This window comes from Macaca fascicularis, chromosome 1 (assembly GCF_037993035.2).
Source record: "Macaca fascicularis isolate 582-1 chromosome 1, T2T-MFA8v1.1".
Classification (NCBI taxonomy): Eukaryota; Metazoa; Chordata; class Mammalia; order Primates; family Cercopithecidae; genus Macaca; species Macaca fascicularis.
Genome location: NC_088375.1, coordinates 201,330,297 through 201,346,550, shown reverse-complemented (window position 1 = coordinate 201,346,550; position 16,254 = coordinate 201,330,297). Strand labels below are relative to the sequence as shown.

General features: G+C 46.0%; 1 protein-coding gene across 15 annotated transcripts in view; it reads right to left on the bottom strand.

Annotated features, from left to right (window-relative positions):
• CSMD2 (CUB and Sushi multiple domains 2) overlaps positions 1-16,254 on the bottom strand; it is a 650,869-nt gene that overhangs the window by 124,539 nt on the left and 510,076 nt on the right. For all 15 annotated transcript variants that reach the window (XM_045375140.3, XM_045375143.3, XM_045375139.3 and 12 more), the window contains 3 exons: positions 12,155-12,342; positions 1,891-2,085; positions 744-860 (listed from right to left, as the gene is read on the bottom strand). In XM_045375140.3, coding sequence (XP_045231075.2) covers positions 744-860; positions 1,891-2,085; positions 12,155-12,342 — 500 coding nt within the window. The remainder of the gene's footprint in view (positions 1-743; positions 861-1,890; positions 2,086-12,154; positions 12,343-16,254) is intronic.

Below are 16,254 nucleotides of genomic sequence, written 5' to 3'. Positions count from 1 at the left end.
CCTTTGCCACCACACCCAACATCAATCGTGTTTAGACATGGTTGTTAGTCCTCCTACAAAGAGGAGATCCAGGAAGAAAGAAGCCAGCCTGGTCACCTGGTTGCTCTTCATCTTTCTGAATGCCTCCAGGGCTGGCGGGATTCTTGAATGTCCCCACTGCCAACAGGGTAATGAGCTTGGTTTTTTCTGCCCACATCTCTTGGAATCTGGTAGTTTCTCTGTCTTCCCAGGGCACTGGCCTGTTTTTCACTTTTTTCTTGCTTGTCCTACCTATAGCTTCCGGACTAGGCTTTGGTTCTCAGATGGGACACCAGAATGATGTGGCTCCTGGTCTCCCTCACCTGCACTTTCAAGCCCAGCTCCATCCCATTCCTTTCCTCCCTCCTGCTCCTTGGCCACTCACCCTGGGTTCCTAACAGGTCTAGATCTGCGGCACCTCCCTTAGGACTTGGGCCATACTGGGTAGCTCCCTGGGGCACCTTGCCTTCCCTCTGTCTTGGCCAGTTTCTCACCAACCCTGTCCCCTTGGTTCTGGCGGGGCTCACTTATGCCCTTCTGCCCTCTGTGTCAGGAATGTATTCTACAGCCCGGTTTAGAACGTCAACACTCAGCTGTCCTTTCTGGGAGACTGTTCTGCAGTTCCCACAATGGGGCTGCATAATTGGGAGGAGTCTGATGAATTGTCCATTCTGGAATGAGGGTGAGTAGTCAGAAAACATATGAACAACAACCCAAACCCATACCATAGTCCTTGGGCACAGTAACAAAATACAAGCAGATCTGTCCATTGGTGTAGTTCTGGGGGTAGTTGGGGGACAAGACCACTCCATCCGAACCCACATACTGTCCCCCACAGGGGGCTGAAAGAGAAAGAAATAGAGAGTCAGGTGACCTTGTGGGCCTCTTACCAGTGACCATCCTTTGTTCTGCTCCAGCCTGAGCTTCTGACCCCAGTAGGGCTGCCCTGAGGTGGGCGGCCCCTAGCTTGGAGAAGGGAAGTCCTGTGGACCCTGCCCTGCCCAAGGACATGCACCCCTGGCCTGGCATGTGGCCTGAAACTTGCCCTGGAGCTACCGAGGGCCCTCTTGGGCAGGTGTCAGTTCTTGCCCTCTACCTATTAACCCTGGCATTAGTCCCTGAAGTCACAGCCTTAGGAGCATATTAGGAACTTCCTCTGCTTACACGTGGGGCCTAGAAATGATCTGCTGCCCCTGGCTGACATCTGACCTGGAGAGTGAGTGTCAGCATGAGCAGGCAGCTGAAGCTTCCCTGGACCAACCCCATGGGGAGCGGCCAGGCCATATGACCCAGCCACCTTCTGTTCCCCTCCACCATGCCCAATTTCCACAAGGGGCGGGTCTGAGCCTACCTCTCTTACCATGACAAAGGGGTACCCTTTGCTTTTCAATGGGTGGTCACCAAGCTTTTAAAGCCCTGCTACTCATTCCTATCCCTCTTGTCAGGACCCCCATGGTTCACCCAGACCCACCTGGAATCAGTGCACTCTGCTGGCCTTACTTCGATATAACTGATCTCTCAGTGATTTTCCCTAGGCCTAGGAACTAGTCCAGGGGCCACCTTTAAACGACTTCTCCCTGGTGTGAGCCCCCTGATGTGGCATGTCTGGAGGCCTCTGTTGAGGGCATTAGCAACTATGTGAATGGGGGTGGGGACACCATGTGATCTGAGATGACACCTTGACAGGAACTGCACACCTAGTGAATTATAAGCCACTTCTGTACACATCCACAGCAAACCCAGGTGTGCCAGGCTTGGAGGAGCCAGACTTGAGGACCATGCCCCCTTCCTTTCCCTAGCCCACAGCGCCTTCTGCCCCTGGCATGCCCTCAGTTCCTCATCCCCGGGCTGCCATCCCCGGGCTCCCACCACCTGTGCAGACTGGCCGGGGATTGTTCCACACGGGCTTCCCATCAGGCCCCAGGATGCAGCTCAGGGTCGAGGCGCCCTCAACTTCGTAGCCTGCGTGGCAGTAGTAGGTGACAGAGGAGCCCAGCTTCAGGTCGGACCCCACCCGCGTGCCGTTCTTGATGGAACCAGGATCAAAACATGACTCCCGCGGGTTTTCTGGGAAAAAGAAACACAAACACGTGCACACACACAGAGGGCTCATGAGGAGGCTATCCTTGGGCTGCAGGGCCCATGAGGAGAACCCAACTTTAATTAGCCACAGAGCGCAAAGGGATGCGCGACTGTGGCTCCTATTCTCCTCAGGTGTAGAAACGTCTCTAAATTTGGGTAGAAATTGAAGGATGGAAATCACATTGAAGAGGGCAATTTCCCCGCCTCTCCCCATATTCTTGCCTTGACCCGCAGAGGAAGGAGCCCCAGCAAAATCCCTGAGGCCCTCTCTCATCCCCTGCTCGCTCCTCCCAAAGGGAAGCATGTGTTTCTCTGACTGGTGGGAGCTGACGGTCCCTGGCCCACATCTCGGCTGCCAGCAGAGTCATTGTGGTAAAGGTCAGTGTTTAGGCACGGCCCACCCCTTTGCTCATCTTTGACCCCTCACACTCAGCAGCCTCCTAGCCTTTTGTGTTCCCCTAAGAAGCAAGGCAGACAGTCTGCTTTTGGAGATGCTCTTTCTCTTCCTCTCTCTTCTGCCCCATCTGTACCACTGGCTGGGGAGTGGAGCTGGCATCCGTTCTGCAGGCCCAGTCACACCCATCTGTTGCAGGTACTTCTGAGTGCATGGATACCAATACTTAGATTCAGGGAGGAAGTACAAAACCCACTTCCACCTCTGGGTTGGGTTACCCGACCGGGGGGATAAGTTGATGTCTCCAGTGCAGTTTTCCAGGGCTTTGTATTGGGTATTGGGTGCTTGCCAGTTTATGAAAACGACAGTATTTTTTCATGTGGCTATTGATCTTTATATGTCTTCTTCCCTATCAGTCATACAGTGACGTGAGTAACAGTCCTCTACTCTGTCCCTCTGCACCAGACAAGACAGCTCTTGACATTGCCTGTGGCTTGGGAGTACTAGTCCAGGTCCCGAATCTCTGTAGGACACTCTCCAGCATCCCTCACCATCAGCTGGAAATCCTGAGCAGCTCCTGGGAGCCCATGCTCATGCTTCTATGCATGATTGCCTTTCCTCATTTGTTCCTGTTCCTTAGAACAGATTTCCTGTTCTAAGATAACTGATGGTCAAGAGGGTTGTCACCAGGGCTGGGAAGTAATAGGACACAGCTGAGGCCAGTCAATACCAGGGATATGCAACTGAGTATCAGGTTGATTGATGAGCATTTTGGAGGATACATTATTGGGGGGCAACAGAGAGGTCTAGAGATGGGGACTCACAAAAGGGTACTGACAGTCCTTGCAGAAGGACTCAGAAATTCAAAGAGTGGAGCTGAGGAGGGAAGAACCAGAATAGAAGGGATCAGAGTTCATTCATCAGAGATGAATGGCTCAGGAGGAATTTTGCTGAGAGTGGTCCTTGTCACCTGGGTACCTTCTAGATTACCTACACAGGAGGCAGCGCTGCTTGAGGCTGTCACTCAGCTGCCAATCATCTGGTTGACTGATGGGATGGGACTCTGAGAGTCTCACTCTTGCATGGGAGCATATGAGACCATCCTGCACCTTAAGTCATTGTCCACAGCTGAGAGTGGAGCAGCTCTGGATGCACTACTGCATTTAAACCCAAGTGGGACCCAGAACGTGGCCACTCATTGCAGGGAACTCCTCAGCGGTTTCCCCATGTGCCCCGTGATGCATTGCCTTGACCTCCTTTATCAAATCTGTCTTCTCCATATGCCTAGTGGCTCCGGCCAGAATAGAGCTGGCCACTGGGTGACCCATATGTGAGTCATAGAGATCCAGGGATCTGTCATCATGTCTTTTGTTTCTTCTATCCTTTTTATAAATTCAAAGTGGGTTAAACCTTAAAGTTCAGAAAAATTAAGTAACTTGGAATCAAAGTTCACACAGCTCATAAGAGGCAAAACTAGCTGTAGTCCCCAATAACCACTTTCCCCACCTTCATCCTTCAATAACAGAACTCTGATTTTATCCGGAACTTCAAGGCATCAGTCAAAGTCTACATCTCCCAGCCTCCTGGGCAGCTAGGTCTGGACAAAGAGATGTAAACACGAGTTAGATCATGTCTGCTGAAAACAATCCAATAGCCTCCTGTCTCACTCAGGGTAAAACCAAAATCCTAACAGGCCTTCAAGACCCTGCACATGTGGCTCCAGTAGTCCCCTCTGTGACCTCAGCTCCTGTCGTCTCTATGCTAGCTTTGCTGCAACCACACTGGCCTCTGGTCTTTGTGGCTCCCTCTCTTACCTCTTTCAGGACTTAGCTCAATTTCGCCTTCAGTGACACTCTTTGAGCAGCTACTTAAAATTGCAGTACTCCTCTCCCCAATGCCCCCAACACTCTCCTCTGCTATATTTCTCTCCACTGCAGTTAATACTCTCATCGACTCTATATTCACCTTATTTTTTTCTGTCTTCCTCCACTAGAATATAGATTTCAGAAGGGCAGCTGTTCAGTTTTGTTCACGGCTGTATTCCAGTGTCTGTCACATGGTGGGCACTTAATAAATATCTTCAGTGGATTATTGTGGAACTTCTATAAAGGCTGCTTAAGGGAAGTTGACTCAACTGAGGGAAATGCCTATTGGCCTTTCCTTCTTTCCATCTTTCCTCCTTCTCTCAGTCTAGAACTCAGACATGATGGCTGGAACCTCAGTTGCCATCTTGGATCTGAAATAACCTTGAAATGGGATCCATGGACTAGGATGGTAGAGTAGGGAGACACAAGGAGCCAAGGTGGAGTTCTCTTATCAATCCTGGGCTCTGTCCTCCAGATTTCTTTTATAGGAAGGCTGATCAACGTCTACTTCGTTTAAGCAACTGTGTTTTTGGGTAACTGCTGCACCAGCATTGGACCCTAGCTGGGTATGACTGGCCCAGAATTTTACAGATGTCAGAACGTCCTTTCTTTCCTTATTTGTGTGGCAAACTCCTACACTTTTAATGCCACCTTCTCTCTGGCAGAATTCTGTTTTTCTTTCCCTGGTTACAACACGTATCACACTATTTTGGTAGCTTTGGTAAGGGTATTTCTTTCTAGTAGGTTCTGAACTCCTGGAGGAGAGGGTTCATCACTTAGTCTTCTCATAACCCTGGCAACTAGCACAGAACTTGGCACCAAGGCTGGCCCTATTTGACACATAACAGAGGCTTAATAAATGGCTGCTGAATTGTTTGGCTGAATACTTTGAGGCTTGGAAAATCAACAACCACATCAATGATTCCAACTACAGACTCTATTCTATATTTACTCACACGTAAGAGAAAGATGAGCTCATCATCCCAAGCATTACCACATTAATAATAATGACAAGGATAATGATAGTGATGATAGCCCCTTACATAGGAATGTCACTTCATAATTTTCAAGGCACTTTCCAAACCGTTATCTCATTTGTGTCTCACAATACCCTCTGCAGAAGGCAGGGCCAGTTACGCTCATATTCAGTTTATAGATGAGCAATATGGCGATCAGAGAGGCTAAATGAGTCTTCCAAGCCTTTCAGCTATTTAGAGGTAGAATTAAGACCAAAATCAGGTCTTTAGTCAGCCAAACCAAACCTCAGCTGTGATTGATAACACTCAATGACTAAAACATCATGGTGATTATAATAAATAAAACCAAAGCCCTTCAAAATGGGAAAATGAGAAGAGCCAGCTTCTCTCTGGTCCTAATAGATGAGGCTTACTTCCAAACCTTAAAACTGCAAAACTCTGAAAACAACCCAAACATTCAACCAGTAAGGAACTGGTTACAAAGGGTGGATTAGGGCCATCTACTGAAACACTAGCAGCTTTTTAAAAGAATAGCACTATTCTTTGAATACTGATATGGGAAGGAGTCCAAGATCTATTCTTGGGCTCACATACAAAAAAATCAGATTACAGATGAGTACATATGGTGCAATCTCATTCATATAGAACAGGGATCAGCAAACTACAGCCCACAGGTCGGTGGCTGCCTGGTTTTGTAAATAAAGTTTTGCTGGAACACAGCCATTTGTTTACATATTGTCTGTGGCTGCCTTTAGCATTACGAAGCAGAGCTGAGCAGTGGCAACAGAGACATCTGGAGTAAAAATACTTACTCTCTGGCCCTTTCCAGAAAAAGTTTGCCAACTCCTGGTGCAGACTTTACATTACTTTATGTTTATAGAAAATATCCAAAATGAGATACCAAGCTGTTAATAATGGTATTGCACGGGATGATGGTATTTGGGGGCATGCTAAGTCTTTAAGAGTATATTGTATATGCTTTTATATTGTTTTATTTTTCCAACAAACATGCCTTCCTTTAAAAGGAGGCAGAATGGAAGATAGTTCTATTTTGCATTTAAGAAGAATGACCCCTAACAGCAGCAGGTGGTGGGAATAGGGGTGGTAGCCAGTATGGCTGTAGCTTCCAGGCCTACAGTGTTACTTCCAAGGGCTTGAAAGAGAAAATACATGCTTTTTAGGACCTTCCATTAAGAATCGATTCACTTTGGTCTTTCCTGTGTTATTTCAGATTCTCTAATACACACTTCAAACTCTTCCCTCTGAAACGCCCCTGGCCCCCTCTGGCACGGAGGGCTTCTACTTAACCTTTAGGGCTCTGTCTAAATGGACTCTGCTCAGAGAGGCCTTCACTAACGACCCTTCTGATTTCTTTCTCAGAGAAGCCTGTTGTTTTCTTTCCTAACTTCTTATGCTTCTTACTTCTTGCTGTTTCCCTCACTCACCTGTAAGTTACATTAGGGTAGGGACCATGATTACTTTGCTCCCTGCTGTATTCTCAACACCCAGCACAGTGCATGGCATGAAGTGGGAGTCACCAAGCATTTGTTGAATGAATGAATATGTCTCGCATGTGCGTGGATGTTTCAGCACGTTCCTGCCTAGGAAAAGCCTGCCACACAAGCTGGTATATGAGAATAAAGGGCCTTCCCCCCACTGGTTCTGTTGTTATCCGTGGCCTGGAGAAAGACACACACCTCCCTGTGACTCTATTTTAGTAACTGTGTCCAAAAGACAGGATCCCTGCTGTTCTCTGTTTCCTTTTAGCAAAGGGTAAAGCCACCTAGGAGGATGAATTCAGAATAGAAGTGCCTCTGATCAATGGTGTAACAGAAATCCACAGATGACATGACTGCATTCAGAATCATCTCCTAGAAAGTCTGCCCAGAGATGACTAAGACACTACAATCACCCTTCAGAAGCAACAGAGACATACATCTAAAGCCCCACCCCTCTTTGCCTTAGAACCAGGTGGGCTTCCAACATCTACCAAAGGGTCCATCAGTCTAGTTGTCACGAGGATGTGAATTCCGTGGAGGCAGAGACTTTGTTTGGTTTCCTGGTCTGTTCTAAGAAGGTCTGGCACGTGGTAGCTGCTCAGTTCGTATTTACTGAATGAATAAACAAAAATGCCTGATCTGCTCTTGCCCCTTCTGCAAAAGCCTAATCCCATGATGCTGCTCAGTGGACACTTGAATTAAGCCTGGTCCCTCAGATGATCCTTTGGGATCTGAAACTGGAATATAAATTGGGAAGTGATTCGAAGCCAAGAGTGATCCAGGTACGGTGGCTCACACCTGTAATCCCAACACTTTGGGAGGCCAAGGTGGGCAGATCACTTGAGGTCGGGAGTTCGAAACTAGCCTGGCCAACATGGTGAAACCCCATCTCTACTAAAAACACAAAAACTAGCCAGGTGTGGCGATGTACACCTGTAATCCCAGCTACTCAGGAGGCTGAGGCAGGCGAATCACTTGAACCTGGGAGGTGGAGGTTGCAGTGAGCCGAGATTGCGCCACTGCACTCCAGCCTGGGTGACAGAGTGACGCTCCGTCTCAAAGAAAAAAAAATGTCAAGAGTGAGACAGCCACACTTATCCCAGGAGAATGGAAAAGCAAGGACAATTGATCTGCAGGGAGGGGAGAATGTAGCAAGTGCTTAGAAGGAGGCAGGGAGGAGAGAGAACAATCCTGGAGTGTGGGTGATGGTCTCAGTCTGTGCCTCTGCCATCCTGATTCCAGTCCTTTGGGAGTTGATGCTTTCTGCCCTTGGGCTCTTGTATTCTAAAAATATTTTGCTTTTTTGTGTCAGAGTTGTTGTTATCTGTATTGTTAAAATATAGAAATCTTTTAGCTGAAGTGACTTAGGTTGTTAGTTGTTTTCTTATAATAATGTCTCCTTTTTGTGTCAGATTGTTTTGAGTGGGTTTCTGTTTCTTGTGTTTTTATGATAAGTTACCCCTTTGTTTGCTTAAATTGCTCTGAGTGGTTTTTTGATTTGGAACTAGATATTTCTTAAGATTCTACCAAACTGTTTCTGCTTCTCACTTGGGAAGCTGGGTGTGGAGAAAGTCTCCTGGTCTCTCTGCCTTGGGTCAGAGGAAGGGTTAATCTCAGAGAGTAATTTCCACTGTGCTAAGCCCAACTAAGTCCAGCAACATCTCTCTATGTGGGGCTCTGGTAAGCCCCTTTCACCTCCCTAAGCAAGACCCCTGAAGCCACAGCTCCCAGGATGCTCAGACTCTCAGAGTTAGCAGAGCCCCAGATCTCTCTAAAAGACATGGACACTGATGCCTCCTGGATGCAGAGGCCAATTCTGCTTTTCCTGAGGACCCAGCCCTGCCTCCATGTGGAGGTCCTCAGTGGGCTGCTTCTCCATCTATGGTTCCCTCCAGACTCACAGGGTGTGGAATGTCTAAGTTCTTTGCCATGGACTGGTAAAGCATATGGGACACATACATCTATCACAAATATTCATATTATAAATATCCCACACTTATTACATGTGCAAAACATTATGCTCACACTTTATATCTTCAGCAAACAGAAAAGAATATGTACTGTGTTCCCCTGGGTTAGCCCCATTCTCCCTTCCAAACAAAGGCACAGCAAATGCAATACCAATGACATAGTAGGAAAAAGGAGGTGGGATGAAAGTGGGTGGATCAAAGTACATGTCAAGTACTTATTGGCACTGGGCACTCTGCTTGGTGCTGTGTCTATTTGCTAACCCTCACAACAACTCCTTCATTTAGTGTCACTGTCCCTTTTTTGTGGATGAGGAAGCAATGCTCAGAGAAGTTAGGCAACTTGTTTCAGGCCATACAGTTATGAAGTGATGGAGCCTGCCCTATAAAGAAAGATATTGTGCATGGGAGAATATCATCAAAGCCATGGGACCTGATAGCAAAGTAGACCCATTCCAGGAAACCAAGAATCCTGGCGTAGGCAGGAGGGTAAGAATCCTTACCAGAATCCTGGCAGACCAGAGGGTAAGGCAGGGGTCCCTGGGTTCCACCAAATGGGCTACTAGACCAGAGGCCCAGGGAGATAGTAGAGGGTGACTAATATTAGGTGGTGTGTAGTCTGGGAAGAAAAGAAGGAAGGAAGGAAGGAAGAAAGGAAGGAAGGAACTAATGAAGGATGCTTGAGGTTTTCAATAGGCACCCCCCACCCCTCAAACACACATAGTTAGCTTTATCTTGGTACTTGCACTACAGAGCCTCATAGGGTGATGCGGGATGCATCTGTAGGCTGTGCCTCTCTTCTCCCCTCTCTCCAGTAATTGGCTGCTTGGCTGACTCAGATGGCAGCTGGGGAGGTCTTATTCCCTGGGTTATGGTTTAGATCTAAAGACCCCTCTAGATACCACCTTGGATCAACAGGCAAAAGTGGAAAGAGGATTTGAAAGTATGGCTCTCAGACCATGAATTTCCCTGGAGAAGATCTGGGGGAGAGACGGCCATAGTCAGGTAGCCATGAACAAGGTGACTGGAGAGGAAGCTGAGGGGGTTTCTACCCAGTAGCTTACTGTATCCAGGGAAGCTGAAATGAAATCATCTTATAAAAAATGAGGCTGACAGGGGTGACATTTGGGGTGAAGTTTGGAATCTCTGCCAAGAAGAACTCAGTTGGGTCAAGTCAGAGGCTTCTCTGGTAGTTGCTAAGACTTGGCTGGGGGAAACGACATCACCTGTAGTGACTCTAAGTATCATGTTTGTGCAGCTTCGTCTGGGTGTCCTCAGCCGTGTGGGTGTGGGTTCAACAAAGGGTACAGTTTTGCAAGGTGTATGCACTTGGAGGACTAGGGGGCAGGCAATTGAGGGTACTGATGAGAATATGAAGGAAGAGATGAATAATAAGAAATGGTGATGACATGGGAGTGGGGATGGTGGTGATGGGAGCAATGGAGATCCCAGACTGGGTCTAAGTCATGGCTTCTGTTAGAATTCCAAAGTGTCTGACTGTGCTGATATCAGTGTGTGGAAGAGGGTTTGGGCCCAGGAGGTTTACCAAATGGCAGGTGCCTGCAGGCAGAGAGGATGGCAGAATATCCATTCCCTAGGCCAGCCCCATGAAGCAAGAAGACTACAAGTAAAACATTCTCCATTTTGCGCACCAGTCTTCTAGAACTGTACCTGGAAAACAGGAGATAATCGAGAACTATGAGGAGTTCAATGAGTTGATGGATATGGAGCACTTAGGATGGTGCTGGCAGCGGGCAAACACTAAGTCTGCCATTGTTCTAATTAGTGTTATGTGAGCTTATGTGAGATATTCCCAGGGGTGGCTGGAAATATTTAATTAGGGGACACTTTAAAAGGTATCTGAGGTCCTATGTTATGCAAGTGGGGAACATGAGCCAGAAAATTTTTAATTTTAACTGGTAATGTGACCCCATTTGTATGCTCAGGCTGATGAGGCCTGGGTGAACCTGGGTTATAGTTACAATAACAAAATCTATCATTCCCAGAGCATCTGTAGAGTGTTTAGTATATATGGAGCATTATACATATATATATATACACACACACACACATATATATTATATATATATAAAATATGCATGTATAAAATAGCTTTTAATCTTAACCTCCTGCAACATAATTATTACTAGCAACACTTTGTAGATGACGTTCCAAGAGATAATAACTTGCCCAGCTCACAAATCAAGCAAGGAAGGGAGCTGGGATTTAGATAATGGGATTTGAGATAATTAGGGAAGACTAAAAGGTCAAAAAGAGATAATAGCGTAGAAGACAGTGGAGTGCTCGAGAGCCTGGAACTCCTCTTACTACACGAATAATATTTGAACATTACAGAATGCGTGATATGTGCCAGGAACTGTACCACGGACTTTCATGCATGCACTCACTGATCTTTCCATCACTATGAAGCAGGAATTTTCCTACCATGGTTTTATAAAAGAAGAAATGCCCGAGGCTTCAAGAGGTTCAATACTTTATCCAAGGTCACGCACATGTTAAGTCGTAAACATGAACTTTCAATCCAATTAATTTGACAGTCAATGCTCTTAACCGGGCAGGGACAGCCTGTTTTTGTAAGTGAATTTTTCTTAGAATGCAGCCACGCTCATTTGTTTATGTCTGTGGCTGCTTTAGCACTACAGTAGTAGGGCTGAGTAGTTGTGATAGGTAAACCTACAATATTTACTATTTTTAAGAGAAAAATTTCTGACTCTTACTTTCGACCACACTATTGAACTTGCCTTAATTAGCACAGCTGGAAGGATGAACAAATGTGATCAGGAGGTATCAGAAAGTGACCAATCTATGACGAGGTGTCAGAGTATGGCCAAGGAGTGTCCTTGGGACACAGGTCTAAGCACCGTGACCCTAGGATTAGATGGGCTGTCCATAGGGATGTTGAAGTTACCCAGGATGGTGAAAAGCTCTGGGTGGAGAGGAAGATTGAGCCTCATATCAGAACCCTCTTTAGTGAAGTGCAGTACCCAGGAAGATATCAGCTGATGGCTATGAAGTGAGGGTATGAGGCTGAAGTAGACTTAGGAATGACCCTCATTAAAAAAGAGGAGAAGAAGAGTAGTGGTTGGAAATAGATGGGGTGCAAAAAGAATGCTGGTCCCCTTTTTTCCCACCCCTGGAGAATACAGGCGTGAAAGACTAAGCCATCTGGGGGGCCTCAGGAAAGGCAGGTTTTTTGCAGGCGGCAGCAGTGCTAGGGTTGGTGTGGGTTTGCCGTGGTCCAGCCCAGGCTCTCCTCACTATGCTACACTACTTGCCGTCTGCCATGTTGGCTGGACCTATCCTCAGTACTCTCTGGCACCAGGGCCCTTACCTGTATAGTCAATGACGAAGCCAGCATTGCTCACAGATGCATCGCTGCGGAAGGCGAGGAAGAGGCTGTTGCTGCTGCTTTCAATGCGGCCTGGGAGCTGGGAGCCATAGAAGCTTCCTATGAGAGGGCTGAGAGAGTCCCGTCCATCGTAGATATGGAGGAAGTCATAGCCAGGTTCCAAGTTAAAGCTGGGGAACAAAAACATCCCACCCCCACCCCACTAAGGTCAAATAAAGGCTTTTGCTGGGGTCTTAGGCTCAATCAAAGCATGGGGCCTCCCAGGGAGCAAGCCCACCATCCCACTGGTACCCAACCCCTGAAGACTGGCTGGTGGGAAGGGAGAAGATGAGGCCCTGATGACCTCAGTCAGGTGAGAAGATGGAAGAGGCAGGCTCAGGGGCAGAGGAGCCAGATTCCAGTCAGTGTCCAAAAATCTGGAGCTGAAAACCTAACGTCCTCCTTATACAGAAGGGAAAATGAGTTGCCAACTCTAGACACCAAGTTGTCAACCAAAGTAGGTCCAAAACCCAGGTCTCTTACCTGACACTAATGTCCTTATACTGTGCTGTTCTGAACCTCATTTTCTAAGAGAGAATGAACCAATTAGGGAGCCATTCTCAGGGAGGAAGGGGCCTGTTACCATGACGGACCCTAGCTTCATGCCTTCATCCCAAGCCAGTACTCCAGCTCTCCTCAGGGTCTGCTATTGCCCCACTCCTAGGACCCACAAATGTCCTCACCCTTAGCTATTCTGACCCTGGTGTGAGGGAAAAATCCATTTTAAAAACTTAGATGAGCAAATTGAATATTTGAGTTCATGAATGTAATTTATCCCACTGGAATGGCTCAAGTGAAAATGATGGAAAATGCATATTATGAAAAAATTATGCATGGAGTTCAAAAGTTTTTTGTATCAAAATCAACTCACACTAACTTGTTAACATGTCTGCACAGGATCTAACGTGAGGCATTAAAAAGGACAAGATATCAGCTTAAAAAAAGCCTCTATCAGAGCAACATGAATTCTGCTAAAATTGAAGCAAGAAAAAACATCAAATTTATGGTGATGCTTGGGTAGAAGGACGGTGACGTCGCTGATGCTTTACAAAAGGTTTATGAGGACAATGCCCCAAAGAAATCAGCAGTTTACAAATGGATAACTTGTTTCAAGTAGGGAGGGGATGATAATGAAGATGAAGCCTGCCAAGGCGGATCTCCACATCAATTGGAGAGGAAAACAATCTTGTTTGTGTCCTAATTGAATAGGACCAATAATTAATGGCACAAATGAGAGCCAACACCATAGACATCTTGACTGGTTCAGATTACACAATTTTGACTAAAAAATTAAAGTTGACCAAATTTCTACTTGATGGGTGTCAAAACCATTGTGCCTAGGTCAGCTACAGACAAAGGCAGAGCTTTCAATGGAAATTTTAAAAATGTGGGATCAAGATCCTGAAACATTTCTCCCAAGAACAGGAGATGGAACATGGATTTACCAGTACAATCTTGAAGACAAAGCACAATCAAAGCAATGGCTACCAGGGAATGGAAGTGTCCAGTCGAAGCAAAAGTGGAGCAAAGGTCAAGGTAATTTTTTTTTTTTTTTTTTTTTTTTTTTGATGCTTCAGGCATTTTGCAGTTGATTTTCTGAAGGGCCAAAGAATGATAACATCTGCTTCTTAGGAGTTTGTTTTGAGAAAGTTAGCTAAAGCTTTAGCAGAAAAATGCTTCAGGAGAGAGTCCTTCTCCCTGACAACAATGCTCCTGATCATTTCTCTCATCAAACAAGGGTAATTTTTCAAGAGTTTCAATGGGAAATCATTAGGCATCCACTTTACAGTCCTGATTTGGCTCCTTCTTATTGCTTTTTGTTTCCTAATCTTAAAACATCTTTAAAGGGCACCCATTTTTTCTTCGGTTAACAAAGTAAAAAAGACTACACTGACATAGTTAAATTACCAGGACCCTCAGTTCTTCAGGGATGGACAAAATTACTGGTATTGTTGTTTACAAAAGTGTCCTGAACTTGGTGGAGTTTATGTTGAGTAATAAAGTTTATATTTTTTATTTTTATCTTAAATTCAATTTTTCCACAAACTTTTTGAAGTCCCCCGTATGCTTGCGCTCTGGTGCAGCAATTCCACTCTTAAGTATATATCTAACAAAGGCAATTGATACCAATCAAGTGTGCAAAGATGAAAACAATAGAAAAGTAAATGAGCTTGCAGAGAATAGATTTCAGATGCAAATTTGCTCATGCCCAGTCACGGACTGGGATACTCAGATACAGCAAGTCCTTAGCATTGTCCACAGGCTCTCAGAAACCATGACTTTAAGTGAAATGACATAAAACAAAACCAACTGTTTGTTTCTCATCAACACACAGGCTGGGCATGGTGGCTCATGTCTGTAATCCCAGCATTTTGGGAGGCCAAGGTGGGCAGATCACTTGAGGCCAGGAGTTCGAGACCAGCCTGGCCAAAATGGCGAAACCCTGTCTCTACTAAAAATACAAAAATTAGCTGGGTGTGGTGGCATGCACCTGTAATCCCAGCTACTCGGGAGGCTGAGGCATGAGAACTGCTTGAACTCGGGAGGGAGAGGTTGTGTGAGCCAAGATTATGCCACTGTACTCCAGCCTGAGTAACAGAATGAAACTCTGTCTCAGAAACCAAACCAAACCAAACCAAACAAAACAATATAATGAAATGACATTGAAGGAAACATTTGAGGACCTGCTGTACTTTGTTTTACTTAAAGTCACAGTTTCCAAGAACCTGTTGATGACATTGAGGACTTACTGTATTCTATTTGAGATTGAGAGTAAAATGACTGCTCTACCTTTGGCTAAGATATATAGCAGGGGGAGGAGGCCATGCATCTCTAGGACAAAGGAGATAAGGCAGGCTAAGAGACAGGATGGAGGAATGGGAGGCAGGGGGCACAGAGCCAGATGTGCACTGGCCTCCTTCCCACCTGGCACCCTGTCACACTGGTGTCAGTTGCGGGCTCACCACATCACTGCTGGGTGACATGGTCTTCTTGCCCCTGTAATTCAGCTTCTTGACATCTGCTTTTATGAAAGTCACCAGTGAAGGGTTTTGGAGGGAGTCAGTCTTGGTCACAAATGATGGCATCACCACTTCCTAACTAACTGCCTTCTTTCTGTCCCTCTCTTCCTTCCATCATCAAATTTTGAGCACCCTCAATATTCCACGCACTGTGCAAGGTGCCAAGGACATGGGGACATGTCAGACACCACTTCTGCCTTCAAAAATTGATGGTGCTGTAGGAAGTGACAGACATGTCAACAACAAAATAATGTATAAAGTCAGCCCGAGACAGAGCAGAAACACAAAGCAAGGTTCCTTGGGGAGGATGAAAAATCAAACGTTTATGGAGGAAATCAAGCCTGAACTGAGTCTTGGGAGATGAGAAGACCCTTAGAGATAGGACAAGGAGAGAACAGGAAGTTGCTGTGAAGGCAGAAACAGAGGCAAAGTCATAAGGGCATGAAAGAATCCAAGAGGCCCTGGAACTGCAAGGAGTTCCATCTGGCTGGAGCTCAGGGCTTAGGATGGGGTGGGCTTAGGATGGGGTCGGGGGGCTGACTGGAGAGTTAGGCAGAGACCAGATTGTTTGGAATGAAACTCCAAAGTTTGGGCCTTTATTTATAAGCAATAGAGGACCATGTTAGGATTTAAAAATAAAGGATCTGTTTGTTTCTTTGTTTTTGAATTGAGGTATGATTTACACCGTGTGAAATGATCAGCTCTAAGGTGTGCCACTCTATCAGTTTTGACACATGCATATCAAGATCCAGAACTGTCCCACCACCCCAGAGAGTTCCAAGTGCCCCTTCCCATTCAACCTTCCCTACCCTCAGATGCCAGCACTGATCAGAATTCTTCACCAGGGATTAGTTTTGCTGATCCTACAATTTTATACGAGTTGAATCATACATTATGTACTTTTTTATGTCTGTCTTCTTTCACTCAGCATAATATTTTTGGGACTCATCCACGTTGTTGCATGTATCAGTAGTTCATTCTTTTTTATTGCTGAGCACTGTCATTAGAGGATGTTAAAATGGA